General features: G+C 44.6%; 5 protein-coding genes across 6 annotated transcripts in view; 3 read left to right on the top strand and 2 right to left on the bottom strand.

The window, feature by feature from the left end:
* LOC110188260 (patj homolog) overlaps positions 1-14508 on the bottom strand; it is a 29524-nt gene extending 15016 nt beyond the window's left edge. Inside the window, exons 1-3 of one of the 2 annotated variants that reach the window (XM_020957947.2) lie at positions 14246-14508; positions 7938-10159; positions 6948-7886 (exon numbers count right to left, since the gene is read on the bottom strand). In XM_020957947.2, coding sequence (XP_020813606.2) covers positions 7057-7886; positions 7938-9786 — 2679 coding nt within the window. In that variant the 5' untranslated portion in view covers positions 9787-10159; positions 14246-14508 and the 3' untranslated portion in view covers positions 6948-7056. Of the gene's footprint in view, positions 1-6947; positions 10160-14245 lie in introns of both variants that reach the window. The other variant, XM_020957946.2, reaches the window with a different exon arrangement.
* A 725-nt stretch (positions 14509-15233) lies between these two features.
* Positions 15234-16048, top strand: LOC110188478 (uncharacterized). Its single transcript, XM_020958207.2, has 3 exons — positions 15234-15496; positions 15555-15731; positions 15792-16048. Exons 1-3 carry the CDS (start codon positions 15239-15241, stop codon positions 15969-15971), a joined length of 615 nt encoding a protein of 204 aa, XP_020813866.2. The 5' UTR covers positions 15234-15238; the 3' UTR covers positions 15972-16048.
* Positions 16049-16465: 417 nt separating this feature from the next.
* On the top strand, positions 16466-18875 carry hmw (hemingway). The gene is made up of 5 exons (XM_020958410.2): positions 16466-16886; positions 16959-17558; positions 17621-18375; positions 18442-18604; positions 18660-18875. The coding sequence occupies exons 1-5, from the start codon at positions 16653-16655 to the stop codon at positions 18795-18797; spliced, it is 1890 nt and encodes a 629-aa protein (XP_020814069.2). The 5' UTR covers positions 16466-16652; the 3' UTR covers positions 18798-18875.
* On the bottom strand, positions 18808-20635 carry WRNexo (WRN exonuclease). The gene is made up of 6 exons (XM_020958411.2): positions 20520-20635; positions 20283-20462; positions 20015-20220; positions 19711-19935; positions 19410-19653; positions 18808-19353 (listed from the first exon to the last, which is right to left on the bottom strand). The coding sequence occupies exons 1-6, from the start codon at positions 20577-20579 to the stop codon at positions 19198-19200; spliced, it is 1071 nt and encodes a 356-aa protein (XP_020814070.2). The 5' UTR covers positions 20580-20635; the 3' UTR covers positions 18808-19197.
* Positions 20636-20891: 256 nt separating this feature from the next.
* On the top strand, positions 20892-22258 carry Nup43 (nucleoporin 43). The gene is made up of 2 exons (XM_020958204.2): positions 20892-21334; positions 21398-22258. Exons 1-2 carry the CDS (start codon positions 21049-21051, stop codon positions 22195-22197), a joined length of 1086 nt encoding a protein of 361 aa, XP_020813863.2. The 5' UTR covers positions 20892-21048; the 3' UTR covers positions 22198-22258.
* The last annotated feature ends 153 nt before the right edge of the window (positions 22259-22411 follow it).

The raw sequence follows: 22411 nt of genomic DNA, 5'->3' as shown, positions 1-22411 counted from the left end.
GCAGGGGGAAGGGGCTCTGGGGAAAATTGGGGCCGCCAGTACATTTGTGCGGTAATCTTTGCATGCACAATGAGCTCTCGATGACGTCGCGTGTGTGTTTGCTCACGGCCTATCTGGCAGCCGCAGTGGCTGGCAACATTTTGGCCTCGCATGCAGCACAAACAACTCGAAGTGGGCTTAAAGAGGCCGGCTTCGTGGGGCCTGCAGCAGGTGAGCAACTGAGCCAGGGAGCACAGGTGAACGAGAGCGTGTGGAAAAACAGCCGAGGGCCTCGTTTTCACAGTCCGTTTGCACTGCAATTAAGAGTCTGGCCAAAGAACAAATCCACGCAATTTTCAACTTGGCTCACATTTGCCATGATTACGAGCCTAATTAGACCGTTAGATGTCAGAAAGGAGTGGAAAATTGCATATGCTTTTCCAGTAGTCAATGAAAATGATATTTTAGCGCTGAAACTATAGTAAATTGCTTGGACAACATAACCCTCTCATTGAAACCCCCCTTAACTAGACATTTTGTGGTCACTTTGAAATCGCTATACTGACCCAATATTTCCCCTCAAATTTTGTACCGATTTAATCTGTGGAAGGCAACGAGCTGCCATCGACACTTGCTACCTGCCGCCATAACCATAACACAAAAAGACGCACTCAAAGCGCTCATAAAACACTTACACTCAGTGCCACCGACCCCCATACTCATACCCATACTCAAACTCATACTCACACACACACGTGCGCTTTTATACACTCATTGTGGAATGGGTATAATTAAATATGAAACATATGTTTCCCCTTTTGCTTTTCACAAAAAGACCGGGACAAAGTCAGAGAAAAATCAATAAGTACTCCGATCCCGTAACAGGGCCATTGAATTCGCAATTTATTTACCAACAACTGGGTATGACTGGGCGTGGCCACTGGCCAGTCAGTCCAGTGGATAATTTGTAGTTAAGTAAGTTAAGTAAATCAGTTGAAGAGTTGGCGAATGAAAATCATCAAATATTTATAAGCTTCACGTTGAGCTCGCTACAAATTTTACGACATCGCGACCCGGGAAAATTGAGGGAAAGGGTCTTCAAATTCAGGGTGGCGGCCTAGTGGCATTGTCAATTATGGGAATTATGAGCAGTGAATGCGTCAGAGAAGACCGTCTGTCGGAGCTCATCCACAGCCAACTTCCTGTTTTTCCCCACTCTACACTCTCGTTCTCCACGAGACTTTCCCTTGGCAATTGCGTCAGCAGTTAATTTTTATGTATTTTTAAAGCGCTGCCATATCCCCCGTCCCCTGTTTACGGGCTTAATAAGTAGGCCCCGGCAGATTAACGGCCGTAAGCGACAAGCTGGATAAATATCTTGGGAGCGAACGAGCCCTCGATACAAAATTTATGCACTTCACTCAAGTACTTTGCTTCTACAAGGAAAAAGAAAATCATTTTAAGACAACACAAGAATATGCAAATAAAAGAAAGTCGACTGTTTTTTGCAATGTCTGCCATAATTTTGTGTCTTGTTTTGTCTTTATCAACGTTTAATTGAAGCATAAGTTAGGGTATTAAGGAGGGAAATCTTTACGAAAAATCACAATGTAAAGTATTTTATATTTAGAAAGTATGGTCTTAACTTACTTTATCTGACATAGAACTATATAGCACGCCGCTTTTACTTAATTATATTGAATTTTAATAAAGTAAATCCAAAATTGTTATACCTTCATGCGATCAAGCTCTAATAAAATTATATCCATAAATGACATGGTTCGTTTTGGATCCTTAAATATCAATATGATATTTAAGCACAAAATAAAGCTTATATACCCAGATATCTGTACAAGTAATGAGTATTTGGTAAAGAAAAGAAACCAAAGCCAAGATCATGCTCGACGCATTGAGGAGTGCACTCAGCATGGCTGCTGGGATAAGTATGATGATGAGCGTGTTGTCGATATACCGAGATAAAGCCATCGACTTGTTGTTTCCCTTGTTGTTGTATATGCTTTTTCTTGTTTTTGTTTTTGCTGCAGTACGTACGCTTAAGTTCATGCACAGAAAATTACAAAGGACCAAAGGAGAAGTGTGCGTCCTGGCTTCCTTGCTGCTATCTGTATTATGCTCTCGCCCCATTATTGTTTCCCCCAGCTCATTCCCCCCTCTGGATCCGGCAGCTGCCTCATCTACACAATTGTTGCATTAAATAAATGTTTTTTGTGCCGGGCTTCGCTTTACGTGCTTACATACGAGTACACGGAGGAAAAAAATCATATTATACCAGACATAAATGAGAGGGAAATTATGTTTATAAAGGAAATTAAAGATATCTTAATCTTATAGAACTGTTTAATTTTTCTTTAATTAAAAATGTTCTATATAAAAGGACTCAGTTTTTCTCTGTGCACATAAGAAAGCATTCCAGCAGAAATGGCGGGAGAAGCCTTCCAGGCACAGACGTTGATAGATTTCCCTGCATGGCCGACACTCCTGGGCGAAGGAAGCGGAAATGACTGAGGGTGGAGTGGCTTGGTGTAGGAAATTTAGAAAGCTCACCCACCCTCCCACACACACCCACACACACACACTCGCTGATGGCTATGTTTGCGGTGTGTGTGCAGTGCGTTTTAATGAGTTTTTTGTTCTGCCGTAATTATTTTTGCAGTCTGTTGTACTAGCACATGCACAAATATCCCCGAAGGACCCACTTGCAATCAGGTCCTGAGCCATTTTAATGAAAAAAATGCTAAATGCAGGAAATGCAACATATTCTCTCTGGGTTTCTCTAGGTTTCATTTAGATTACATATTAATGTCCCAAGAAATGAGATGAGAGAGCAGCAGAAAAGCGATACTTTTATTGTAAAATAATAACAACTTCTTTCCCTTTATCCAACAATCATAATATTAAAACACTTTAACTTTCGATTTGTATTTATTTTAAAAAGGGTTTTCATTCAATAATCCTCGAGCTTATTTAAATAACTCGAAAAATCTCTTCGCTTTTAATAAAACAATTTAATGCATTAAAAATTCTTTGGGAAATGTCTTGGAAAATGACTTTTCATGGCATCGCAATCAGCAAATTGAATGCGAATATGGAAAATGCAAATGCCCAGCGATTAAGGCTGAAACTTTGGCATTAATCGCCTCCACATGTTCGACTGTGGCATTATGTTGTTGCCATTCCATATTTACATTTGTAAAATTGGAGCGCCACAAACAATCCGCCTGTCAGTCCGTTCGGCTTTGCCCCATTATTATTATTATTATTAATATTATCGGTGGAGCAGCCAAACTGGCAGACTGTCCAACCACCTGACATCCCAGCCATTGTTTACATTAATTTGATTTAAAATGCAACGCCTGCGAATCAAGCTCCTGCTGCAGTCCCTTGCTAAGCTGCCAACAGTAAACAATTTGTGATTTGCGAAATTCTGGCCCATGACGCGTGTTGGGTTAATTAAAATGTTATTAAAGGGGGAGACTTTTCACGAGAATTTCCCATTTCCATGACAGCATCACGTTGCGTATACGCCATGTATGACGGCATTAAAAGCTACGGGAAGAGCAATGAATGCTACGCAGCAGAAAGTTAAATGAGTTTATTAAGCTTTATAATCAGTTTATTTGTATTTAAATTTAACAAAGTTCAAGTGATTCAACGAGTTTTTTTAACCTCTTGAAGTTGATATGTGAGCAGATTTATTGCAATGTATACCAGGAAAACTTTATTTCATTTTCAATTGTGGTATTGCTTAAGAATTAGCTATATCTCTGATTATAATACAATTAAATAAATGATTAGTTTATCCATATTGTGAATAAAACTCTGTTCCATAAATTTCAAATGTTTGTTAGGAATTTAACAAATTTTTCAATGCTTTTTATACCCTTTCAGGGTATTATAATTTTAATAAAAAGTTTGCAACGCCATGAAGGAAAAATTTTATTTCAATATGCCAAATTCTTAACCAAATAAAACCCAGCACGGAAAAGACATCTGATTTAAATTTAATGCATTTTTGGCTAAGTTATGAAAGATTTTAAATTCCAATTTCTAGATTTAATATCTAACGGCAAGGGTATGAAAACTTCGTCTTCCCAAAGTGAGATTCCCTTCTTGTTAGTTCTAGGAATTTATAATTCCCATCACTTACTCGCCATTTTCAGCATAAATAGCAGCAAAGATTAAATACCATAAAGGGCTGTGTGTATAGACAGGTAATAATGAGCAACACTAAGTTTTTTATATCCATTATAAAATGTTGTTTGTTATGCTTATTATATTTCGTTTGCGTAAATATTTTGACCGCCACGGGTAAACATATCCACACACCATGAATCTCTGTGTGTGTATACTCTACGTGGTTTTTCTGTGCAGCATTTAATTCGCTTATTGTGGGAGAATTATTGCCCCCTGGTATTGACTCAGCGAAATGTACTTTCGCTGTTCTTTTTTTTTAACAGTTTGGTATGAAATATAAACTAACATACTTAATGTAGGGTTTTAAAGGTCGACAGGTCGGACATGTGTATAGTGTTTAAATTGCAGCGTTTACACGCAATTTCTTATTACTCATTTAATTCGATCAATTTGCTTGTGCAGCAATTTTGTTTTATTTACACACAGGTAAATACACACACACACGGACCTGAGATCCGGTGAGGTCAGGGAAGGCTATTTTTATGCTGTTATTGCTGCTGCAGTGGCATTAAATTTTGTTTTTCAATTTTCAACACTTTTAATAGCCAATTAATTAAACGGGCAAACAGCAACAAACGACTATCTACACAAATATGAGCGCGAGCACAGGAGGAAAAAGTGTATAATGTCTATAAGGGATTTAATTATATTTGTATTTATCAAAGGTATATATATAAGGTATTTAATTATATTTGTATTTAACAAATATATCAGATATATAAATACTTCAGTAACCATTGGCTATCCTTCTTACAGCTTCTTAAATTGTATCTAATATATACTTTCTCTTTGAACAAATCTTTTACTATTAAATAAGTAACCTCTTCTTTTCGCATAATTTAAAATTATTTTGTTTCAGTGTAACCAAGCATAAATATATACAAGAACATAACTTTGTGCGGTGTATATGGTCATACATACCATATATATATATTGAAATAATTTCCCCGTCGGCTTTTGCACATGAACCAAACATTTTTATAATTGCTGGCCGAGCTTTTATTATTCCGCCGCCAGCTGCTCGCTTCCCAGACTACGACCTGCTACATCTAGTACACCTGCCACACCTCCCACTTTGCACCACCTTCCATTATCTAGCTGGCGACTAGTTTTGAGGCAAGGAACTTTTCGCTATCGCGGCATGCATAAATCATCGACCTACTTGGCCCTTATAATTTATGCTGGCTAAAACAATTGCTAAATAATGATTTTTTAAACAAAAGGCAGCTAGTCAGCCAGCTAGCCAGCCGGGAAAATTGTAAATTATGAATGCGAATGGCGAGAGTCAATTAAGAAAATTACTATTTATGAGGCTAACATGACAAACATTTGGGGGGCCTGGGACCCCCCATGAGATTAGTGGTAATTTGCAGTTTATCCTTGGCCCTCCAGTACCAGCTTTTGTCAAAGTTTTGTATTTATATCTACGCATGAATAATTTAGGCATCAAGAAGGGCCCCAATGTCCGGACTCAACTTGGTTTCTGGTTAATGGGTGAGCGAGATACTCATCCTCGCCCTTGCCCCCGGGTTGTTTCCATACAAACACTTTCCCCCCGAACTTTCTGTGTTTTAGGTGTTGGTTATTACAAGTTATTAGCATGTGCCAAACACCACACAATTTCATTTGTGTTTAATTTAAAATTTTAATGAATTAAGCATAAGAAAAGTGGGTATGAGATGGAGAAGAGTCAAGTCATAGTAGAAATTATTTATTAAAGTAAAATGGGAAACCTAAGGTTTATACCCGTTTAAATTTAAAGCGTTAGCTTAAAATGTGGCTAATCGATGGCACGCTTAAAATAACTTCTCATACCGAAAATGTAATTAAATTATAGGGTAAAACAACAAGTGGCACATATAAAAGCCTGAGGGTTGACAGCAAGTTAGCCACACGAAAAGACTGCGGTCAACCCTAAACCAATCAGATATATGTATATGTATTTATAGAACGAGTACACGAACCCAGAAAACGGGGTATTGTGCTTGCCACACGGGGCGTATGAGCAATGAACTACTTCAAAAGGATGTCAAGCGGTCATCAATTCGACAATGGCCATGCTCACATTTATTTTCTGATTCGAAAACCCAAGCCAAGGGCGTAACCTTTTTAAAGTGACTTTTGGGCGTTACCAGGGGCAACAATTAAAAACGAAATCTCAAATATATATGTATATATATGTACACAAGCTAACCCCAAATGGCGCCAGGAAATGGGCCTGAAGCGGCTCACTGATGTGGCAACATTTGTCCAGTCCCCAAAAAGGTAGCCCTGGCAACGCACAGAGCTCACCTTTCACTTGATTAACAGGGGGCAAAAAAAAAAGGTGAAGGCAAAATCTTAAAGGGAAATTGGCGGCAGGTGTGACAGGTGACAATTTAATAACAACTCACAAATCCCACCAACTGACTCAATGATGATTCGCATTCATATTGAGACTGGCAAGGCAGCAGCTGGGCCGACAATCAATCAAAAAGTTGCCGAAAAGTATATAATTGAATGCTTTTGTTACTTTCTGTGAGAGAAACTTCAATTGATTTGATTTAAATAAGCCAAAATGGGAATAAGTGAATGCGAAAACTTTTCAAGGTCTCTTTTTTTTGAGGATGTAAATATTTAAGCTCAGAAGTTAAGTAATAAATTAAGATATCATTGAAAAGATTATAAATGTGAATTTAAACTTTTTCAAATGTTATTTCTAAGCCACTAAACGATTTAATGAAATATATAAATATATAGCAAAAACTACTCACACAATGAGAACAGCTCCTGTTCCTCCTCCAGTTCTGCATTCGGTTCAGCTTCCACTTCCGTTTCCGGTTTGATCTCCGACTCCTGTAGGCCGTCGGGGATGGGCTGTCACTATGTACTGGCCGAGTCACCGAGCGGCGAGGCTATATTACTATTGCTATTGCTATCCGAAGCGGAGAGGGGCCGACAGATGCCCAGGCGAGTGAGTCCCGGCGGCATGGACTTCAATATGGCCACCGCCTCGTCCAGCTCCAGGCCTTGCAGCAAACGATCACCGACGCTCATGAGGCGGTCACCTGGATATATCTCGTTGGTTGCCTCGGCAGCACCACCGCGTATCAGGCCACGAATCACGATCACACTGCCCTCAGAGTCTAAGGGATCCTGGTAATCCAGAATGGAGAAGCCGAAACCGTGCTCCGTCTTCTCAATATCCACGGCGGTCACTTCACAGCTCCACAGGGCGAGGCCGGACACGTTCTCCAGCGACTTGGAGCGCGCTCCTGCAGCTCCATTTCCTCCCGATCCACCGGCTCCGCCACCGCCTGCATCCGTCAAAGTCGCCGTGCTGGACGTGTACAGCGAACTCTCCGACTGCGCCTTGCTCAGCAGATTCTGGAGGCTCTGGTGACCACCGGGCAGAAGGCTGCGCGTCTCGAAGGCCTCCGGGTTTTGCGAGGTATTTATCACCGACGGAACGCGAGTGCCCCGGGCACACACCAACTTAACGCGGGCCGGCAGCTCTTTGAGGATTTTCACCACATCGATGTGGCGCAGGCCCTGGAGCTTATGCTCGTTCACCTGCAGGAGCTCATCGCCCGGCCGCAGGATGCCCTGGCGGCCAACTGGGCCGTCGGCGAGTATGGAGCGTATATAGTGATGCGGACGCTTCTCAATGCCGCACTCCACATCCACGGTGCCTTCGAGGCTGATCCCTAGACCTGAAAGTTTATTTATTTCGGCAACTAAAATTTCACTGTCGGGAAACTCACTTTTCCAGGCCACGCGCAGGGAGGCGGCGGTCGGGCTGGCCACCTTGGCAGGCGCCTCGTTCGTGGGCGTGGTCATCTGGCCGGGATCGGGATCGAGATCGGGATCTGTGCCGGGATCATCGGGTTCCTTAACCTTACTCGACTCGGCTCTGGACCCCTTTCTGGCCTTTGCCACACCCTTTCCCGTTCCAGTCTCCGTCTGCGTTTGCGTCTCGGTTTCCGGCTCTGGACACTGCTCATCGGTGTCGTTGCCACTGTCATCGGCCAGGTTCGGGCTCCTGCCATTGGTTAGCGGCGCCACCGGACTGGACGTGGCCAGTTTTGTCACCCCGCCACTGTGATCGCTGCGGTCCAGCACGTGCGACATGTTCGACTCCACGGTGTCCCGCGAGGGAAGTTCCACGAATTCCTCGCCTGCTCCCGAAACGCCCACATCCTCCGCCTCGGCCTCGTCGCCTTCAGTGGCTATGGAATCGGCATCCAGTGACTTGGGTGGCAGCCAGCTGAGCGTGGCTATCGAGGGTGACCCCGGCATGGAGAGCTGTGACTCCTGGTCCTGGTCCTTCTCCTGATTCCTGTCCAAGCCGGATGGTCCAGCACTGCCTTTGATCTCCGTGAGAGCCACTTGCAGATGTTCGAACTTTCTGCCCCGCAGAAACCGCTCCAATGTCAGGTGAACCTCGATGTCTGTGTTCCGGAGCAGCTCCACCGCCTGGTGGTTGGTCACCCCCGACAGGGACCTTCCATCTACGGCCACAATGCGGTCGTTGATCTGAATCTGACCGCTCGTCTCCGCCGCACTACCCTCGATGATGCTCTTCACGAATATCCCAGAGAGATCCTCCTCCTCGCAAACGTAACCAGCTACGGTTATGCCCAGGCCATAGACGTTCTTGTGCAGCTCCACCACATAGGTTTCCGTTTCCGGTGAGTCCATGTAGGAGTCGGGTGAGCCGGAACCGGAGCCCGATCCCGAACCCGAGCCGGAGCCGCAACCGCCATCTTCATTGGCCAACAGCTTGCGTTTGCTGCCGGCTATCACAGTCTCTATGTGCTGATGCTGTTCCTGAACGGACCGCCATTGGGTCTCCAGGGGCAGCATCTGCAGGGCGGGGCGTGGCGGCGGCGATAGTATCGAGAAGGGCACTATATCCAGATCCAGTCGCGGGCACGGTCGCTGGCCAGTATTGGATTCCGCACCGTTAGGATTGCCGCCCGGAATCGGTGGCAGTGGGAAGTCGGCCAAATCGCCGAGTTCCGTGAGCTGCAGCTGTGCCGCAGGCGCTTCCATGGCGGACATCTCGGAACCCTCGACGGGACCGCCGCGCACCAGACCCACCAAACTGGCCACGTCCATGCCACCGACACAGACGCCGCCTCCGCCGCTGCCATCACCACCGCTAGATGCTGCTGCTGCTGCTGCTGCGGCGGCTGCTGCTGCTGCCGCAGCGGCGGTGGCAAAGCTCGGATTCTGGAAGAGATGACGCGACAGTTCTTCCGGGTCGGAGAGGAGCTTAGTTGGTATAATCGGCGCCTGACAGGCCAGCGTTTGGTAATCGATGGCCGTCGGCTCCACCGGCCGCGCCACAATCAGACGCACCTGAGCTCCGGTCTGACGAAGAACTGTGGCGACCTGCTCCGAGCTGAAGCCCCGCAGATTGACCTCGCCGATTTGCAGCAGGTGATCGCCCAATTGTAGACGTCCATCTCGCTCGGCCACGCCCCCCGGCGTCAGGGCCTTGATCACCACCCCAGTGCTGCGCCCGCCCACAAGGATGAAGCCGAGACCGTTGCCATCGTTGATCAGATCGATAACCTCCACCTGTGACCATTCGGTGCTTAAAACCATCTTTCCCAGCTGCTGCTGCTGATCCGGATGCCTGCAGCTTCCTTTCTTGTAATTTTACCAGATGTCGTCGACGCTCGTCGTTGTGTTGTGTCGATTGTTTGTGTCGCGGCTCCTGCTAACATTTCGCAATGTCCAAAAACTGTGCGGTGGTGCTGTCGGCAATTTGGGGTTTTGTATTTGTATTTCGATGCTGCTTATGCTCCGCCGTCAGGTGTGACATTGATGAATATTATGATTGCCGTTGCTGACGATTTGCTTGTTATTATTGCTATCGCATCGAGAGTCATTCAACCGACAATTATGGCCCGGCAACTGCGCTCCTGGCACCGACAGCGCCAGCCGCATCATCCACGACCGCAACAGCACAGCGCACCTGTAATTATGCAGCACACGCACGCCCATCAGTATGGATGTGTGTGTGATAATGTGGGTTGTAAGGGGGAATACGCGGCGTATACGCAATGTATGGAGAGTTGGATAGCGTACACGGTGCGTATACGCAATGCGGGGACTGGGGACAATGAGGTTTGTGCAGGAGTAGGCGTGACACGGGCGTGAAGCGGGAATTTAAATTGCTGCCCCGCCAGGCATAACATTCGCCCTTCTGCTGCGAATACCCTTAGTCACGGCACATGATTCACATATGTATGCATATCAGCTAAGGTATTAATTGAAAGGTGGCTTTAATAATTCCACTCACTGTTAAATAAGGTTCAAGAAGAAGTATGAAGAGTTTAAATACTAAAAGGGGAGGGTGTCGCAAAAAATATATATAGAGTTTCCCCAGGATGATAAATATTTTAAATCTATTCAACATAATATACAAAACAAAGGGTTAGGATCACACTGTTTTTAATAAATTATATTTAGCTCTATGGAAAAATTTAAAGCGATATTTATCTATTCCAATTCACCCCCTTTTTTATTTGAAAAATCCTATATACTTGACCCATCTGCTTAGTGAGCTAACATTAATTTTTGATCAGGACTGCCTAGGGTATGCATAACTCGACATCAGTGTTTCGGTGTAACGTACCCAACGTACCCCGTTTTTTTTTATCTTTTTGCTCTTTCTGCCTTTTTAATGGCACCTTTTTTGTACGATTTTGTAATTTACATGCACACACACGCACTTGGGCAACGGGGAAGTTTTTACCTTGCCGCTCACGTGCCACGCATGTTTGGCACCAGTCTCCTCCACCCAGCTCCCTACCCCCGGGCAGCTCTAATTGGAAAATGCCATGCCACGTAGGAGGCTCGAAGGACGAAGGACACAGGACGTAAGACTGCTTAGTGCTGCATACTCAGAGGCGCCGTCTTGGCAGCCAAGAAACAATCTGCAATCGAGCGATAAGTTTCGAGCAGCAGCCGCAACTGCCACCAATCACTGACAAGCCATATGGCTAATAATGGGGGTACATATATATGTATGGAGTATGGGGTCCTTTCCTGCTTTCCTTCCTGCTCCTTCTTCCCTCTCAAAGTCAAGTCTTGTTGGACACAGCTAATACAGCTAATTGTGCAGCGGACAGCAAAAACGTTGATTTTATATTATAACCTCTCATCAATAAAGTTGATGAACGAAGTCTGGGAAGGCCAATTAGGTTTTTATATAAATGGGAAATCAAGGCACTTCCAGTGAATGTATACAACTTCTTTAAAAGTTAAGAATTTCCTAGTTTTTTCACCTTTTTTTGTGAGAGAAAATCATAATTATAATATGTTATATAAATATGTTATATAAAAACATAACCTTTGACCTTATGCAAGCACAAATACATATTTTTCCTAAAAAATATGCCTCTTCTTTAAACGCAATTGAATTACCAACATTCATTTGAACTCATTAATTAAAATATACTTCCTACGGGGACTTAAGTTGGAAGTTTGAGGCTTACATCCTCCTGGGAAACTGGAACTGAAAACTCAAAAAAAAAAGCCCCACTAATGACCTCCTCGTGCTGCTGCAGCAGTACCCAAAAACCGTAACCGAAACCAAATCCTGTTCAGTGGGTTGTCCTTTTAATTGTTGTGTTTGTGGAGTGCCTGTTCTTGTGCCCCCTTGCTGGGCCATACGATATTTTGGCCCTTTGTACGGACGTATCTGGCTGTGACTGCAGCTGTCAATTAAACGCTGATTGACTTTGCATTCGCAGGACAAGGACCTGGCACACGGTGCGTATGATTAACGTTGCTTGTGCTGGTGCTTTTCGTCCTGTGCCTGTGCATTGCGCTGGCCACAACATTTCGCTCTTTGCCTAGACTCTGGACATTTTGTTTACGAACAAGCAGCCGCTTGGACAGATTACAGAGAAAGAAAATATTACACAAAAGATTAAATAACATAATAAGCAAAGAATATAAATAGGTTTTAAATAAACATTTATACTATTATCAGAGGGTTTCAGATTTAATTTCTTGTAAGAATTAAAGATCTATCTTGTAAATATCTTTTAGAAATAGACCTTGGCTTTGCAGTCAGGATTACTAAGAACAAAATAAATTATAAAATCAAGTGTCAACTTGGAAGTCTGACTAATGTTCTATTTATTTTTCTCACTGTATGTCAGTAAGTGTGCTTCATTTAACTTGGTTGCGGTCCGACGGGAGTGCTGAAAAATGTTATGTGGAGTGGATGATGAAAGGGAAGGAGGACCAGAACCAGAACCAGAACCAGGAGCAGGAGCAGTTGACGTCCCAGGCCCATTACCCGGGAAAGTAGGCCAAGCGCGTTTGAAGTTGCCACTGCGTTTGTGTGTGTGTGTGTGTGCATGTTGGCTGCTATTTTTGTACGCCTCAAGTAGAGTCAGCGGTTCGTTTTCCTTCTCTCTTTCTCTCCCTATCCCCCTCTCTTTCACTCTGTCGCACTGGGACTCCCAACGTCTCCTACGCTGGGGCCTATGGCCATCTCTCTTTCACTGGGCCTGTGCCAGTTTTCGGTTTCGTTTCAGTTTACGCCGTTGGCCGCTGTTGCTTCTAACGCACTTCAAACTGCCGCGGCGCTGACCTACTGAGCATTATTAGCCGGCTCACGGCTCAGGGCCCACAACTCGAGTTTTGGCCCAAGACCCGACGTCAGTCAGGCGTCGAAAATCGATAAGCGGGTGAAAAAAAGAAAGCGCCCACGAAGAAAGGTTAAGCCCAAGTTGTCAAAAGCGAAGTTCTGCATACCCTTTAAGGGTAACTTTGATCCTTTAATAACCATAGTCTATGAATTTGATTTCAAATCGAACGATTTCTTATTGATTACAATATTGGTCCTCTTAATATTTCCTATACTCCAGATTTCAGCATAAAAATAGTCGTGTAAATATCCTTAAGCTTGTTAAATAGTAAAGAACAGGGAATAAATTATGTTACTATCCCATTTTATGTGTTTCAAATAAATAATTATCTGTTCTAGTTAAAGGTCTCTGGGGTCATAAATAAAATATTTTTTTTGTATTCAATAAGAAAGACTGAACCAATTTTATCGCATTTCCATTTCACTGAACACATGAGTGCTAACCGCAAGCATGATTTAAGAGCAACAAGGTGGTTTTTTAATAAATAAAATTTAAACGCGCCATAAATAGGGACACGGAGTCAGTTCCTTATAGGGAACAATATTTAAAACAATATTTAAATATTTAAAATTATTAATAGTTCAATATATTTAGAAGCGAACCATTTATTTTCATACTTTGCTATTGTGCAGGGTATTCCCTGTCTTGACGGATGACTCTCCTGTGAACTCAGACCAAGTCAAGACTTCCTGCTGCCGTCGGAGCTCTTGGTCTTGGTCTAGCCGCATTGACTGTGGTTCGGAGCTCTGAGCTGTGAGCCGTGAGCTCTGAGCTTGGATGTTCGAGGTTGTAGGTTGGAGGTTTCAGGTTGTACGTTGGTGGCTGTGGCTGTGGCTGCGGCTGTTTGCTGGTGTCGTGTGGCTGCGCCTTTTGACCCACCTAGCCGCCATCGCCACCGACACCGACACCGCCCGGCACCCGGCTACCCCAAGCTCTTAGCCAAATTGCTGCAGCCAAAACAGGGCGAGAGGGTAAACGTGAGAGAGAGAGAGAGCTAAGAGACTGAGAGGGAGAAGGAGGGAAACGGAAACGAAATAACTTGTAAACTTGCGGCACGCAATTTGCAATTACTTAGCCGACGGTTGCAAAAGGACATTAACGCATGCAAACGACAAACGAAAAAAAATAATAAATAAATAAAAACAACAAAAATAAAGAGCGACACCCCCCGAATAAAAATATTTCCTATTGATTTAACAACAATATGGGGGCAAAGATTGCGTATACGCCGCATGTATCCTTTTGTTGTTTGGAATGGGGCACAAAATGCGTATACGCCGCGTATTTCAGATGCGTTCACAAGACGGTGCAGAGTCTAGGAAACTCGTAGAGATTGCGTATACGCCCAGTGTTCTCACAGCTGGCCAAAATGGAGCATTTGGCAGCATAATTACCCGCACTGGCTGGCCAGTCGATGGGCCAGCAAACGATTTCCGCTGCGATTCCGTGGCACTTCATTCACGCACTCCACAAACACAAGCACATGGCACGCACCGCATTCGTTTATTTGCTCAGCCAATTTTCCCGTTGCGGCCACAATTTTCTCACACACACTCTTAGCGATTTACGCGCGCATTTTCCGGCACAGCAACACGCCCGCACGCCACGAAGCTTCTTGGCCAAATGAAATGCCCGCTGGCCAACACCAGCCGCTACTGCTCGGAGAAATAGAGAGAGCAAGAAGCAGCGGCAAAGGGGATTCGAGAGGGTTTTCCGTAGGATTTGATATTGCTCTCTACGCCCATGCGCATTCACCGGACACATGACTCCGGAGTGCATTGGAGAACGCTCCCCGCTCGCAATATTTACAATTTGAAGCTGCCAAGCGGCCTTTCATTCAACTGTCAGATTGCGGGAGAGAAGCCAAGAGCGCAAGCTCCACCGCACATAGACGTGGTGAAGGAGCTTTCAAGGGGGATTACCGGAAATTCAAAAACAATAATAAAACCTATTTAATGTTAAGCATTTCATTCAAAGGCTGCTTTGTATGACCAAATATATTTTGCTTTTACCATTTATGACATATTACTCGCTTCTTAACATCCAGCAATTTGCAGCATTCACGCTATCTAGTTAATGATCATATCAGTTAATGTAATCATTTCATTTGCTTAATAACTATAATTATTTTGTCTTAAATAGTTATATTTAAACTTAAGATAGAGCAAAAATAGAGGGTTGAGGGGTATTATTTCGGCTATTTAAAATGAATACGTTTTTTTCAGAGCTCTTGTTATTGCCAATTCAACTTTGATAAGCATGAAAAACAAGAATAACATGTATATTGATAAAATTATATGCAATTAAATTTGGGGCGCGTGAAAGATTACTGGTATATATATTCTCTGATTATTATTTGTTAATTCACTCGGTGATTATAGACCAAAATGGACCGGAAGCATTCAGTTAAAGGAAGACTTCTTATCCTCATTTGCTATTGCAGTAGTTCATTGCAAATTTTACACGAATTTGTCCTGGAGGATGAGCAAGTATTTACGGACTGCATAAATGCACCGCCAGGATCTCGGAATGCAAGCGGTCTCTTTGACTTCTCTCGGATGAATTTCACTATGGATGAGAATGGAATATACATTGAAGGAAATCTAACAACCGTGTGGAATGTACCGCCTGAATATGTCATTTTGGTAATTACGGCTAGCTTAAAGAAGCAAACTTAAAACACACATGATTCACAAATATTAGGGGGATATATCCATATCATATTTTGACCGTGGGTCTTGGATACCGACTCTACTAAATATACATGTGAAGAACGTGTGCAATGTGCTATACGATGAGGTGCAATACTGGTATAAATACTGGTTAGTCCACGTCACAAATGTCAAGGATGTGAAGGATAAATGTTTAAACAATCCCGGAGTACGTATAGTAGAGGTATATTCTGGAGTAATTAAGTGTATTGTAATGTATTCTTTTCAGACACAAATAATATTTGAACCATTTTACTGCAACGTCGTCCTTGGCCTTGATATGCCATTGAGAAGTGGGCGTTATCTGACTACCTTTCTGCTTACTGCCCAGGATTCAAATGGCGTCAAACACGAAAACACGATTTGCTTTTCAGTACGTAGTGAAATTCATAAGATTCCAAAAAATTAAGTGTCTGCGGCAATATTTAGGTGATATTTCTGTTGGTTTACTCCTTAAATAAAATGCGCGGACTGTTTTTAAATGCTGAACCCGGAAATGCCGGCTTTTGCTTCTCAGGCAACCAACAAACCGCCTGCGCCTGCTCCGTTGTCCACGGCAACCGATGGCAGCGATAAATAAATACCCAGGTGTCAGGTGCGCTGGGTGCTGGTTACTGGATACTGGGTGGTGGGTTGTGGGCTACGGGTGTCATGCGGCAAGCGGCAGGTGGTGTCCGCTCACCTGGGCTCCAGTGACCAAACGAAACAGTCGTCGGTTGGCAGCGCCACCGCAAGGCAGCCCATGGAGTCAAAGTAACAAGAAACGTGGAATGTGCCAAGTTTTCCCAAGCAGAAGGAGGAGGAGTAGGACGAGCACCTGCCCCAACTCGGGATGGGATGGGGGTCATGTGTCAATCAAGGCAGCGCATCAATCCAGTCGGAAATCGAACCCAGGAAACCATTACAACTTAGCCACAACTCTCAGGCTTGTGTCAAAATTCATAGTCTAACTTCAAGTGATTTCGGGGCAGTTCTCGATAAAAACTACATCAAGACACACACAAAAAAGTTCTAAAACGATATTTTCCACAAGCATCACAGTACACCCCAAAAATAAAGGCGTTTCAACGTATACCGATTCGATTACAGTATGTCGGGAACCGCAGAGAATGAGAACTCTGATGAGGAGTATTATGTAGATGAGTCCTTCGAGGAGGACTCGCAGTCCGAGGTTGAAGAGCAAGAGCAAGAGGAGGAAGTAGAAGATGAGGACGTGGAAGAGGAGGAGTTTGAGGTGGATGAGCAGGACGCAAATGTCGTACTGGTCGAGGAGAGCGACACGCAGAGTGAGAGCGATGTGGAGGCCGAATTCCTGCGTGGCAACGTAAGTCCTCCTCGCCAGGAGCTGACCATATCCCAGTTCAGCTTTAATACACCATCCGCACCGCGCCCACAGCCGCACGCCCGGCGCCAGCAAATGGTGACCGGCCGCTCGACCGGTGGCTTCAACCGTGATCGTATGATGGCCTACCCGAGCTCTTCGGATGATGAGGAGAGCCAGGTGGTCATCACCAAGACTGTGGCCGAAGTCAATCAGCTCAGTCTGTGTTTGGACACGCTCGTAGATGATGAGGCGCCCTCGGTGCGTACTCTTATGCCGGGCAGTGCCCATGCACAGACTGAGGATGACGACGACGACGATGAGGTCGATGAAGTCGAAGAGGTCGAAGAGGTTGACGAATTCGAAGAGGAGGAAGAACTTGAGGAGGACGATGACGGAGCCCAGAGTGATGGAACGATGGCATCTAATCATGGTCGCCAGTCCGAAGAGGAGAGCGACGAGGATGAAGCCACTGATATCGAAGTAGAACAACTCGAGGAGGACGAGCCAGTCTTTCCTGTTCCAAAGGAGAAAGCGCCGGTGCCGCAGGAGGATCTCGTTTCACTGGTGGATGCCAGTGATAACAGCAGCGAGTATAGTGTGACCACCATTGGCATGGCCGGTGCAGAAACAGAGGCCACCCTGGTGGATGCTTCTCCAAGATTACAAAAGCAGGTGAGCCGGGAAAAAAGATGAGTGTCATCACCACAGAAGACTAACTTTATTTTATTGTGCAGCCACCGAAGACTTGCAGCCAGACTGAGCCAGTTACAGTGATGGAATCCAAGATTGAAAAAGAGAAGAATAAAAAGGAGCCCGTTGGGGATCCCCTAAAGTGCCTGGATAACTTCATAGACAGTAGCGAATCCGACGTTGCCCAAGAGCCGGATGAAGCTACCGTAAGGTATCTTGAAAAGCAGATGACCCAGATGTCGGAGATGATCATGAATACATTCCGGATCAATGGCGGAACCACCACTAGCCAGGCGTTTGAGCAGCTGGCCAGGGCCACGGAGTTAATGCAGCAAAATTGCCGGATTCGCGAGGAGATGAGCGAGTCCGAGGTTACATCAATGACGGGATCCGTACCGACTAGTGCTCGCAGCTGTGGCGGCGAAGAGTCCCCCATGAGAATGCGATATCAGCGCTCTCAGGAGGCACTAATCACAACACGATCGTCCAAAATACCCAGGCCAAAGTGCAGATGCCCATCGGAATCTGAACTCCGGGAGCAGGAACAGCAAATGAGCCAAGGCATGGGAATGGGCGAAGAATTAATGGATCCTGGCATGCAACTCGGTATGGGAATGGAGCATGGCTATCTCATGGATGAATGTGGGCAGGGGGATGGGCTGATGCGGCATCCGCCACAGGTCAGGCCGTCGGAGTTCAACAGGCGCGTAGCCAATAGCACTCCGAGCAGCTTGACTAGTGACGGACGCCAGTATCCCATCGACGTGTCACGTTCCCGCTGCTCCAACGAGAAGGTTAAGTAAGTATTTCCCTATTCCTATATACAGATCTAAACTTAGCTGCTATATATATTCATCTGTGTCAGTTACAAAAACCTGGGCCGCAAGAGCTTCACCTTTACAAATGTCCAGGTTCGTGAGATCGAGCGGCAGAACCAAATCCTACTCCGAAAAATGATGACTGTGAAGCCCACGGCCACTATTAAGGCGAGTACTAGCTCCATGAAGTTAAATGCGAGTGCCCCCGAGGTAAGTTATGGCCAAAGAAAATTTCCGCGCAGGATTATTTATATCCCTTCGGCAGCGTCAGCCCCCGCCAGCGCCTCGTCTCACCAGCGCTGCTGTAAACCGAAAGAAGTACCAGCGTCAGATCGATCTGGATAACGACGTGCTCAAGCGGAAGCTGGAGGCCATTGGCACCCGGCGCCCGCAGTTTAAGTGACGCCTCCAACTGTGTTCATTATATATGTTTAATGCGAATTTACAATATTAAAATTAATTGCAAGTTGAGAAATGTAAATGAAACTGTATAAATTTATCAAAATAATGGGCATATAGAATTCTTAAGCCAGTTGTAAAATATTAATAGAATTAAGACAACAACAAAAAATCTTTATCCAAGAGTGAGAAATATAAAAACCTTTTACATAAATAACTAGTGGTAAAGTTCATGTTTTGGCGTGAACAACAAAAATTCCTGCTAAGAGGTGAGAGTGTAAAATTGCAAAAATTATTTGAAAGAAGAGGGTTTTCGAATAATTAAACCATTAATAATTGAGCAAGGAAGCAATAAAATTTGAAAAAAAAAACTGTGTAAAGAAATTTGAAAAGAAGTCTTATTCTTATAGAGTCACCTCGTTGATCTTGCTTAAAAAGGTTTCGCCCAAGGCTTTGACTGCTTTGAAGGCAGCATCACCATTCTGCTCCTTGAACTCCTCCTCATTCTGGAGCTTCACTTTCTCCCGCTTCTCTAGATCTCGATAGATAACCTGTCCAATCTGAAACAAATAGTATTCTAAATAATTTGTTTCGCAAATGCAAGATTTTTACATACATAAACATCGATAGCGGCGTACATAAGCTGGTTCTCGTCCAGCGGAATGACATGCCACTTGCTCATCCTGACTTTCTTGCTCTTGTCCATGGCCTTCTTGGCTATGAAATTTGCTAAGCGCTCCAGACTCCATCGTCCACCAGTCTCACAGATCTCATTGCACCACACGCCCAAATCCACGCACTTCTCGATCAACGGTTCAGCGGAAACCTCCGGAAAATCGCGGGCCAATTTACGGAAATCCCTGAAAATTAGCCAAACTTTACAGACTTAGCAAATTAAATTAAAATAATGTACTCACGCTTTAATGTTGACACCGTGCAAGCGAACCTTGGGATGATTAATAAGGGCCACCAGGGCCGCAGGTAACTTCTTCAGATTGCTCAACTGGTACACGTAGCAGCATTTTTCATCCACACAGATTTGGATGACAGAGGACTTGCCGGGTCCGGTTTGGAAGGAGAAGGGCCATTCCATGTCAAAGGCCATGGGAACCACATCCTCCTTTTGCTTCTCTACCCATTGCCTAAGGGTTTAGAGAGAAATTGGTTAGGTTTTAATGGTTTTTCTAAAAATTATATGTTGAGTTTACTAAAAAAACGTACATCACATCGTCCGCAGATGCGGCTATATCCTGGTTTTCCGTGTAGTACTTGATCTCTCCCTTGTACTTGATAAAAGGCAGCTTTACTGGTTCTTCTTTTTCCGGGGTTGGAGGACCGTCCTCAGCCATGGAACGGGTGCTTCTGGTGGTCCTGGAGCTACGACGCTTGGGAGGATTCTCACTCTCCGCCGCATTCTTCTCCTCTTTCTAATTATCCATACCGTTATTGTGCTCTATGTTTCAGATAGAAAATAAAGTAAATTTCTTACCATTTCCGGAGTATCGAGATTCTTTCGCTTGACCGCCGCCGGCCTCCCTCTCTTTTTGCTCTGCTTCGGAGTATCCTCTTCTGCATTTTCCTTGTCCTTCAACTGTGCCGCTTTCGGCGTTTCCGTCTTGGTTTGTTTGATCGAGGTTTTGGGTGTCCCCTTTTTTGCAACCGCCTTCGCCTGCGTAATAAAATGAAATTATATTTCACACCTTGTTGGATTATTTAGTTTAATTACCTTTTCCGGCATTTCATTGGTCTTGGATTTAATTGGCATTTTAATTAAGTATTTGTCCATAAGCGGAGTTCTCTGTATGTTTTTCTTCGTTGGTTTGTTTATTAATGATTCCCGCCAAAAACATGGAGTGGCTGTAGACAAAAAATACCGAACTTTGCTTTTGAAAATATAGAAAATACATTTAGCTATTTTCCCGCTAGCTCTTATATCGCAAATATTTAATCGCGGGCTGGAAGTACTTTACCGATTGAATATCCCTTTGAAAGCGTTCATTAGCCTATCAATAGTCTTTTTAAAAGGCTTTCCGAAGATTTTCGGCAGCAATTATAGAATTTCTTCCCGCCGCAACACAGCTTTTCGGCAGTCTGGCAGCACCATGTGGTGCCCGTGAACCATTTATGTGTGACCAATAGCAAAGTGAGAGGAAAATCCGCTAAAAGCCGGCAAACACATTTATTAAAAGAGGCTTTTGATTTTGATTTAGTTTGTGTATGGTTTATACTGTTGAATCACATAATACTCCATTATAATGTCCTCGGCAGTGGTATCCACACACTATATATCCGAGAAAGTGGCCCGCGTGCGCTGGCTGCCGGAAGCGCTGCACCAGAGCGAGCGGTTCGTGACCGGCAGCTGGGACATGAACAGGAACTTCGTCCGGGTTTGGAAACTACAGTCGAACCAGCATATCAGCGCCACGGGCACTGATGATGTTGACCAGATACCGCGCTGCATGGACAAGGTGCAGATGGAGGATGATGTTACCGCCATGGAGTTCGTGGACAATTCCACGCTGGCTGTGAGCTGTGCAGATGGTATGTTTTTGGGATTGCCCTTCCTTAGATTGTCTCGGAAAGTAACAATATATTTAATCCTAGGTCATCTCAGTTTGATGAACGTGCAGCGAGCGGTTGAAGAGGATCAGGTGCAGCGCGTAGCTCGAAGTGGCGGGCTACACTGCTTCCAGCGCAGCCAGGAGCCAGCTCCCTGCACTGACCTTGCCGTCTACGGCACTGACATCGCTACCGCAGGCGAGGATGGATGCGTAAACATTGTCTCATCTGAAAATATTCGTCAGGTGAAGCGCACCATAGAGGCGGACAGCATGGCATTGTTTTCGTTGTGTTACGTTAGCCAGCAGGAGCTGGTGGCCGCTAACCGCATGGGAGTACTACGAATGCTGGATGCCCGTGTAGCCACAGAGGCGCAACCCAAAATCGGCATCATGCTGCCCTGTCGAGATGACAAGTCCTCGAACTTTGTGTCATCGCTCACCACACATCCCAGTCAGAAGCACATACTGCTGTGCGGCAGCGAAGAGGGTACCATTACAGTGTGGGACTTGCGAAACCTTGAATACCCAGCCTCCTATATCAGTGCCCACGACAGTCCCATCAATGAAATTGGCTTTCATCGCCAGGATACCACTAAGTTATTTACTGCTTCGGAAACTGGAGAGGTGTGGATGTGGTCTGAAAACAGAGGTTACGGAGGCGATGCTAGCCGAAAAGATGGAAACAGCCCCTGGTTGAGCGGTGATCGGGTTCGGGCATTAATTAATGTGGACGGCGTCATCACCGGCACTCGCAAGGCTATGAATTCCTTTGATGTGCACGGAAGCCGTCTGGTCTGCGGTGGAGATACTGAAGCCGTTTACATCATCGATAACATTGCCTGAAAGAAATAAGATGTGTAAATTTGTTTCCTACAATATATTAGAGCTGGCCGTAAGTTATATATTTGATTTGTTTTGATTCGTATTTACTTTACTATGTCTGAAATATAAGTGAGGTAGGTCATAATGGTGTATTAAATTATACAATCGAATATATCTCTTTTAGGATTTAACCTTTCTTATCACCTAACTTTCTTTAGCTTTTCAAATATTTAAA

Source organism: Drosophila serrata, unplaced genomic scaffold, assembly GCF_035046125.1.
Source record: "Drosophila serrata isolate PLE 108 unplaced genomic scaffold, ASM3504612v1 contig_241, whole genome shotgun sequence".
NCBI classification, from domain to species: Eukaryota; Metazoa; Arthropoda; class Insecta; order Diptera; family Drosophilidae; genus Drosophila; species Drosophila serrata.
This window is presented reverse-complemented; position numbering and strand designations above follow the sequence as displayed.